The sequence below is a fragment of the Aulonocara sp. 'chitande type north' Nkhata Bay genome, linkage group LG16 (assembly GCF_057382095.1).
Source record: "Aulonocara sp. 'chitande type north' Nkhata Bay isolate Kocher_YH1m ecotype deep benthic linkage group LG16, A_spYH_male_GT1.1, whole genome shotgun sequence".
Lineage (NCBI taxonomy): Eukaryota > Metazoa > Chordata > Actinopteri > Cichliformes > Cichlidae > Aulonocara > Aulonocara sp. 'chitande type north' Nkhata Bay.
In genome coordinates this window covers 40,816,094-40,824,053 of record NC_141359.1, presented here as the reverse complement: position 1 = coordinate 40,824,053, position 7,960 = coordinate 40,816,094, and the positions used below count along the sequence as shown (strand labels likewise).

General features: G+C 41.7%; 1 protein-coding gene across 1 annotated transcript; it reads left to right on the top strand.

Moving 5' to 3' along the window:
• The first annotated feature begins 2,586 nt into the window (after positions 1 to 2,586).
• Positions 2,587 to 6,118, top strand: LOC147312150 (heat shock 70 kDa protein 12A-like). The gene is made up of 4 exons (XM_086266485.1): positions 2,587 to 3,633; positions 4,110 to 4,334; positions 4,404 to 4,575; positions 4,685 to 6,118. Exons 1-4 carry the CDS (start codon positions 3,355 to 3,357, stop codon positions 5,716 to 5,718), a joined length of 1,710 nt encoding a protein of 569 aa, XP_086122611.1. The 5' UTR covers positions 2,587 to 3,354; the 3' UTR covers positions 5,719 to 6,118.
• The last annotated feature ends 1,842 nt before the right edge of the window (positions 6,119 to 7,960 follow it).

The following is a 7,960-nucleotide window of genomic DNA, read 5'->3' as shown; positions in this document are numbered from 1 at the left end:
CGTAAATTCAACAGATATAATCATCAGATTCAAACTCTGCTTCATGCTTATACTTATATGAAATAAATACGACCTCTATTTTCAGTTTAACCTCCACTAAATCAGAAAACCTTTAAAATTTGACTGAAAATCAGCAGAATTTTTTTTTATTTAAAATAAATAAATAAAATGAAAGGAGCTAACATGCACCGTTGTATGTGTGTAGGGTAAAGCACTCCAGAAACAGTATAACTGCATCTCTGACTGACCCTGCACAGTTATGGAGCCACTGGTGTTCTAGCCTCTATGTAAATGTGTGACACTGTGGAATGTTTTAAATTGTCTTTTCTGTGTCATGTATTTATTTTTTTTATTTGCTACCCATGTGTGTCTCTAATAAAGTGAAACTGTTACAAAAACACAACAGGAAGTTACTGAAATTGTTCAACAAATGTCTGACTGACTCTTAATCCACTTCTTTGAACCCGTTGATGAGGCATTGATGTGCTCTGAAAATAAGACCTGTCTGGTTCTCAGGGAGGTTTCACACCCTGAGGAAAAACTGAACCTAGCCTCAAGAGAACCGTTCGTACCCTTCAAAATAAACCAGTTCTGCACTTCCTGTTTCCCCCACCATCTGATCTGATGTTAGTGCGCCCACTGCTGGTCCGCTGCTGTAACTTCAGTCTGCAGACGAGCATCCACCAACACCGGCAGCTTCTGAGCTACTGCTGCCCCCTGCCGGCTGCTCAGGTTATTACAGACCGAGGATGAAGGTGAGACCTGCAGGTGTTTCCTGAACTTCTGCTCCTGATCCAGTTCCCTCTGCTCGTCCCTGCTCTGCTTGTTTGTCCTGGTTTAACATCTGTTTTGTTTCTGTAGACATCAGAAATATTTTATGGACATGTTGTTGACAAAATAAACATCAATAAATAAAAAAAATATACAAATAATGTAAAAAAGTAAACAAAGTGAGAAAGAGCGACGTCACAGAGCAGACCCTTAGCAAAGGTTCATAAATCAAACACACCTGTATTTGATTTATGAACATTAGCAAATACAAAGGTGTTCTTCTGCCCCCAGGTTTAAACTGTAGGACATAAAGAAGGATGGAGGAACATAAGGTTTAATGTCATAACAGGCGTCAGTCACACACTAAAAGTTAGTGTGTAGCCCTTCTAATGCACAGATGTCAACATTTTATTGCCACTAGGTTTTATATTGTTATTAATACATTTCTATACTGTTGATCATTGGTTTTTCCTCATATGGATATACTTGATCCTACATTATTACTACAGTTTCTGGTCTATTATTACTTGGTTATATGAATGTAATATTACCCAGCTGTCGTTTTACTAGGACATTATTTATGTAACGATAATACCATGCTGTTGTCCAAATTATTACCTCCTTGTTTCCACTTTATCACTGCACTATTACCACATTATTACTGAGCTGTAATAGAAAAGGCCACCAAGGTAGTAAGGAGAGTCCAACTGCACTGAGAGGCCGAGCTGGTCTGGACCATCAAGTCTTGTCCAGATTCTCACTGACACAGAATAACACACAAGTAAATTGTAGGACTTTACTTCAGTGGTAATTCAGACAGTAATACAAAGTAGAAGAAAGAAGGAGACTGGCTCCAGACCTGAAGCACTCCCAAACACAAGAACAGAACACATGATATGCCATGTTCTCAGTCAGAACATGCTATATCATGTTTAGATGGAAGCTAGCGAGCTAACCCTCCTGCTAATTTCTAACTCTGTTAAATTTAATAAATACATTCTGTTTTTATGGATGTTAAACTTAACTGTTACACCTGGTAAAGCAGCAACACTGATCATTTTATTACAGATGAAAGAATTTAGACAGTTTGTAACTCTCAGTGATGCTGCAGTGTTCGTTTGACTTTGGGACCTGAAGGGAGTTTGGGCCCAGGCACGGCTACGTCAGACTTAAAGACCGGATAAAGCAGGAAATATACATGGTAAACTAAACAGTAACAAAACTGGAAACACCGGGTCAACGGCCCAGGCACCCAGGCAATAATGTTGTATTAAAGAAATTCTGTTTAAAGAGCTCAAAGAAAGAAAGTTCTAACGATGCTATGAATGAAGGTCAAAGTCAAAAGCTCAGCCAGCCCAGGTACTCGAGTATATAGATCCTCATCCACCTGCTGCTCGTTACACTCAGGGGCAGAAACAGGACCTCAGTTTGGGGTTTCAGAAAGCTGCTGATCTCAGACCTGCACAGCTTCAGCACATGATGTTTTCTCTGACACAAGTAATAAAACCTGAAGGTCAAAGGTCGTCACCTTTATGTTGAACTAAAACTTCTGATCTGAATTCTTTCACTGTTTTTTGCCAATAGAGTGTTATTTATCATAAACTAATTCAGAGTCCTTCACAGCAGAGTAACCAGAGATGAGCAGATATTTTTACATATAAAACTTTCTACACGACTGAATCTAATATCTTGATGTAAACGTCAGAGCCTTTAGATTGAGATTAATTCTCTGAGCACTTTCTCGTTAAACGTTGTTCTCTTTGTCTGTGAAGGTTCTCAGTCATCCAGGTCATCGTAGTCGAAGGAGTTTGCAAAGAAAAGCGTCTGGACTTCTTTAAGTTACTTGAAGACGTTTCACCTCTCATCCGAGAAGCTTCTTCAGTTCTAAGGTCAAATGGTGGAGAGTCCCAGATATAAACCCAGTGGGAGTTTCCCCCCACAGAGGGACAAAAGGACCCCCTGATGATCCTCTAATCGCCTGAGCCAAGGTGTGAAACTGGGTGTGGGTCCCAATCAGCCAGAGTTTCGGGTGAGTTCATTGTGAAACCTGGCCCCAGCTTATCATGCGAATTCCTGAGATCAGATGGCCCAGGATGTGAGTGGGCGTTGTTCTCTTTGCCAAGTTTCAGTTCAGACAAACATGGTCAGAGTGCAGTAGCTTTGTTTTTCATTACTTTACACATTTTATATCAGCTGAGTCTGTAAGTCGAGCTTTTGTCACTATGAGCCCTCCACCTGTGTATTTTGGTCCTGCTTTGGCACTAAATATTGTTTGAATCATGGACATGACAGTGAAACCACAAATGCACCATTAAAGACACTGAAGGATGAAGAGATTTCACTTCCAAACATCTCCGATGCTCTCGTATGAATTTTCACAACAAATAATAAGAAATGTCAGTTTTACACATTCGATCATTTGATGTTTTATACAAAGACAAACTTGTAAGAAATGAGTGAAGAAAAACAAAGTGAAACAAGAACAGGGGGCGGGGCTTACAGGAAGAAAAACAGTAAACCCACAGTCGCTGTTGCTCATTCTGACTGCTCTCCTTGACTTGACTTGTTGGACCAGTTTTTACAATGCATGACTATATCATAGCCATAGACTTTGGCACTGCATACAGTGGATATGTCTTCAGTTTGACACCCAAAGGGGCAGAAATAGATCCCCACATGAGGAGGTGGGGTAGAGAGTTTGGACTGGACACTCCAAAGGCTCCAACCTGCATTCTGTTCAATGAAGACAAAGAATTTATCAAGTTTGGTTATGAAGCTAAAAGAGATTATATCAGGATGCGAGGACAAGAAGCAAGGAAAAGCTACTTCTTTGAAAACTTCAAGATGGCGCTCTATGGAAAAGTAAGTAAAAATCACTGAACCTTAATATTCTGCTAAAGATGACACTCATGTGAATGAGACGGTTGAACATGTCTGTTATACAAACTCCACTGAAGAGTCCATTCAGTCCACACAGAGAACGTCTGAGCTGAAAACACAGATAAATGTTAGAAAGCTGCATTAAACGTTTTGTTAGTGCAGCAAGAAAAAGACTCACAGATGTGTTAACGTTTGAATTCAGCCTGCAGCGACACCATGAAGGTTATTATAGGTTGTGTTAGTCATACAAACGTCAGTGGAGACGAAACTTAATGAACCACAGGAACAAACAGACTCATGAAGATCTCTAACGAGCGTCTCACACTTTGAACTAATGAAGCCTGTCTGCTCTGTGGGACATCAGATAAACATCTATGTGTTTGTGACCTCACATTAGTCCACAAAGGTTTAAGGTTAGTAACACTAAACTGATAACTGTGTATCCACATCATCTACAGAAACTCAGCAGAGATGTGGAGATTAAAGCTGCAAACGGGAAGTCAATGAAGGCCTTGAAGGTGTTCACAGAAGCTCTGAGATACCTGAAGGACGACGCTCTGAGAACCATCGCAGAGAACACAGCAGGGAGGAAGTTCATAGCCTCTGACTTCACCTGGGTGCTGACTGTACCTGCCATCTGGGATCCTTCAGCAAAGCAGTTCATGAGAGAAGCTGCGACTCAGGTAACATCATTTATTAAGAGCTCTGAGATCCTGAAATGTTCAGAGGAGTCAGTTTTCTTTCATTTGCAGGCAGGACTCGTTACAGAAGGAACTCAACACCACCTGATCATCGCACTGGAACCAGAGGCAGCCTCAGCCTGGTGTATGAAGCTGCCAGCTGATGGCTTCATCACTCAGAACCATGATGGAGGATCACTGGATCAGTGTCCAGGAACACAGTTCATAGTGATGGACTGTGGAGGTACTGTATGTGACTCTGTTACACTCACAAACATTCGTCCACAGACACGCTGGAAACATCTGTCTGCTGCTGCAGGAAGTCAGCTTTCATCACTTCCTGTGTGTTTCAGGTGGAACCATCGACATCACAGTTCATGAAGTCCTGCATGGAGGAGCCCTGAAGGAGCTGCACAAGGCCTCAGGAAATGATTTGGGGGGACAAAGTGTGGACAGGAAATTCAAAGAGTTCCTCAGAGAAATCTTCAGTCATGGTGTCTGGGATGAATTTGAACAAAACTTTTCCAGTGAGGTTCAAAGGATAATGTATGATTTTATGTTTCTCAAACAGGTAGATGATGATATTGAGATGCCATGTCCATTTACTCTGGGAACACTGGCTCAGAAAAGACAGGAAATAGAAAAGTTCTTTGAATCAGTGCGAGGTGCTTCCTGGGATGAAGGATCCATCAAAATCTCCAAAGAGAGACTGAGGTCTTTCTTTGCTGAGAGTCTGAAGGGCATCACTGACAGTCTCAGAGAAATCCTGAATAAAGATCTAAACGTCGAGTACATTCTGTTAGTGGGGGGCTACGCTGAAAGCCAGATTCTACGGCAACATGTTATTGATCAGTTTGGTGATCAGTGTAAAGTCCTGTGTCCTTTTAGGCCCCAGGAAGCGGTCGTGAAGGGAGCTGTGGAGTTTGGAAGACACCCAGCAGTGGTGGCGTCTCGAAAATCTGCCTTTACGTACGGGTTTGCAGATTCAGAGAAGTTTGATCCGTCCAAACATAAGAAAGAAAAGAAATCTGTAGTCCAAGGGGAGGAGTTTTGTGGAGATATTTTCAGGAAACTTGTGGAGGAAGGTGAAGATGTTGGCTGGGATGAAACCAGAGAGCTCATCTTTAATGTTCTGGAAGCTAAAGAATATCACACACACGTAAGAATCAGGTTTTATCGCACACAAAGAAGAAATCCTCTGTATGTGGATGAAGAGGGAGTGGAGGAAGTCGGTTTACTCATTGTTAGAATGCCCACTACACGAGGCAGGAAGCATGAAGTCAAACTGAACATCACATTTGGCTCCACTGAGATAACGGTCACAGGCACAGGGTTAGTTTATGGGTCTAAAGAATCAGCCATGATTGACTTCATGACCAGATCATGAAGATTTGTACAAACACTGAGAAACCAGCAGCTTGTGTCTCTGTGTTCGTCCTGCTATGGACCAACAACCCTGCCTCTCATCCAGTACCTGCAGCCTATCCCATCACCCTATGATGGGGTTAGATTTTATTATTGTCATTTGTATTGGGAAATATTTAAATATATCTGCTTAGAGGTGTATAATCGATTGTGTAGTGATAGGATGTGTGATTTTTAGCAGTCTGCAAAGGCTTTGTGTGCTCTGGCATTCACACCCACATCCTGGGAGCATGGGAGAGGTCTACCTTGTTTTATTGTTTTATGGTAGGATAAACGTAGCTATGTCAATTTTAGGCTAAGTACCTTTTGTTTAGATGAACTGCTGGACTTCCAGACCAGCAGGTTTAGGGAAGTCCAGAAGTCCCCCCCCCCCCCCCCCCCCCCCCCCCACACACACACACACACACACAGAGACAAGGTATTCTTTGTTCACATGTATACCTATGTAAGATGTTATATGGTAATGACCCTGTCAAAAGAAAATTGTACATAGTGTGATCAGCTTCATGAAATGTGTTTTTTTATTGATCACTAAGCAAATGTCTACGTGACTTTTGACTTTAACTCTTGTGTGATAAACTTATTAACAACTAACAGCTTCCTCTTTTCTAAGAACATTCAGATTTAGAAAAGAGGAAGCTCAGCTCTGAGTTCTTAGAATAACTTTGTTATCTTTGTACACACACAAGCTTGTATAAATAAAGAACGCAGACAGTGACAGAGCGCGAGTCCGTGAGTGTCTCCTGCGAGTACGAGCGCTCTGTGACCGTCCTCACGAGTAAAGACAACTGCAGTGTTTGTGTTTTCTAACTCGGGTGTCTCAGCTGAAGAATTGTGGGGTGATTCTTAGAAATTCCCTGTCAGACCCTATGCATATTCATGTAACCACAATAAAAGGAGTGCTATGGGGAACCTGGCTGAGAGCCTGACGGAGGTCAAGTGGGTGGAACAACACTTGGCTCCAAGCAGGCCTCCCTCGTGCATGAGTGACCCAAAGAACTTTGGTGACTTGTGTCTTGCTTTTTGCTGTGTAGCAAATTGTCCTTAACGTTCCAGCGAATAGGTTTACGCTACAAACCCATCACCCTACTTTGGATAACTTTTATGGATGGACAGATATTTTCTGATGATCAAACCTTTGTGGGGGTTTGTTTTGTTTTATCATTTTATATGGAAATGACTGTTATTGGTGTCATGGTACGGCTGTGTGGCAGGCAATGAGAGTAACTATTCTGAATACTTTGGATTACTTAATATATTATCATGCTGTTTACAACTACATGAATGTCCTATTGCTGTGTGATTTATTACTATTACTGAAGGTTACTCTCCACACCAACACCAGCCACATGTTTAAATCTTGATATAAATGAGTAACAGTAGGTGGACATTAGGTAAGGCTGCACGTTTTGCTTCGATCTCATATAGAAACTATTCCTCGCGTATATAAAACAGGTCCGCGGCTCTGAACCGTAGTAAAGGGACCTCTGGCTGATACGTCGGGTTCGTGTCGGCTCGTAGCTGAAAACTAGCTTTACTTTGTTGTCTGGGTCAACTTTGCTAGCGAGAGACAGAGAGAGACGTTGAAAGACTCCAACAGAACTTATTGTTTCAGAGGAAAACAGGAACACAGCGTACAGTCGAGTCTTAACAGCTTACTTACAGCTGGGCTCGTCAGGCTCTCTGTTTGGCTGCAGTGGTTATTATTATATTTACATGCTTCCAGCTCCTGTTCCTGCTCGGTGACAGCTCGTACTTTTCCTTTCTCTCCCTCCTCGCTCACAGACACATCACGGGTACAGCAGTCCATCCTCCCTGCAGCACGGACTACACTGCCCATCAGGCTGCGTGCTTTGGGGCGATGCCTGTAACTCTGCCTGTTGCCTTCATATTAAACCATTTTTTGAATAATAATTTTTAAAAAATATTTCTTCATGTTATTATGTGGGCCGTGAGATTTAGACACAGACATCAGAGCCTCTTAATGCCTGTTTTGTTTGGGTTTGTTTGGAATTACCAAAAATAGAGAGGACATAGCCGAACATATGAAACAGGAAAAGACCGTCGTGTAATCCATCATATGAGGACAATACATGTTGTTTATTTATTAATATACAACATGTAGAAAATGTGGACCAAATAAAGATAAAAATGAAATAAGGACAAAATGTGTCGGCTTGAATTCTTCCTTGATTCTTCTAATA

Bases quoted from the DNA above. Each gene is read 5' to 3' on its own strand.
- LOC147312150 (XM_086266485.1), top strand. From the start codon at position 3,355: ATGCATGACTATATCATAGCCATAGACTTTGGCACTGCATACAGTGGA. The intron at 3,634-4,109 runs GTAAGTAAAAAT...CATCATCTACAG, and splicing joins AGATGGCGCTCTATGGAAAA to AAACTCAGCAGAGATGTGGA. The intron at 4,576-4,684 runs GTACTGTATGTG...TGTGTGTTTCAG, and splicing joins CATAGTGATGGACTGTGGAG to GTGGAACCATCGACATCACA.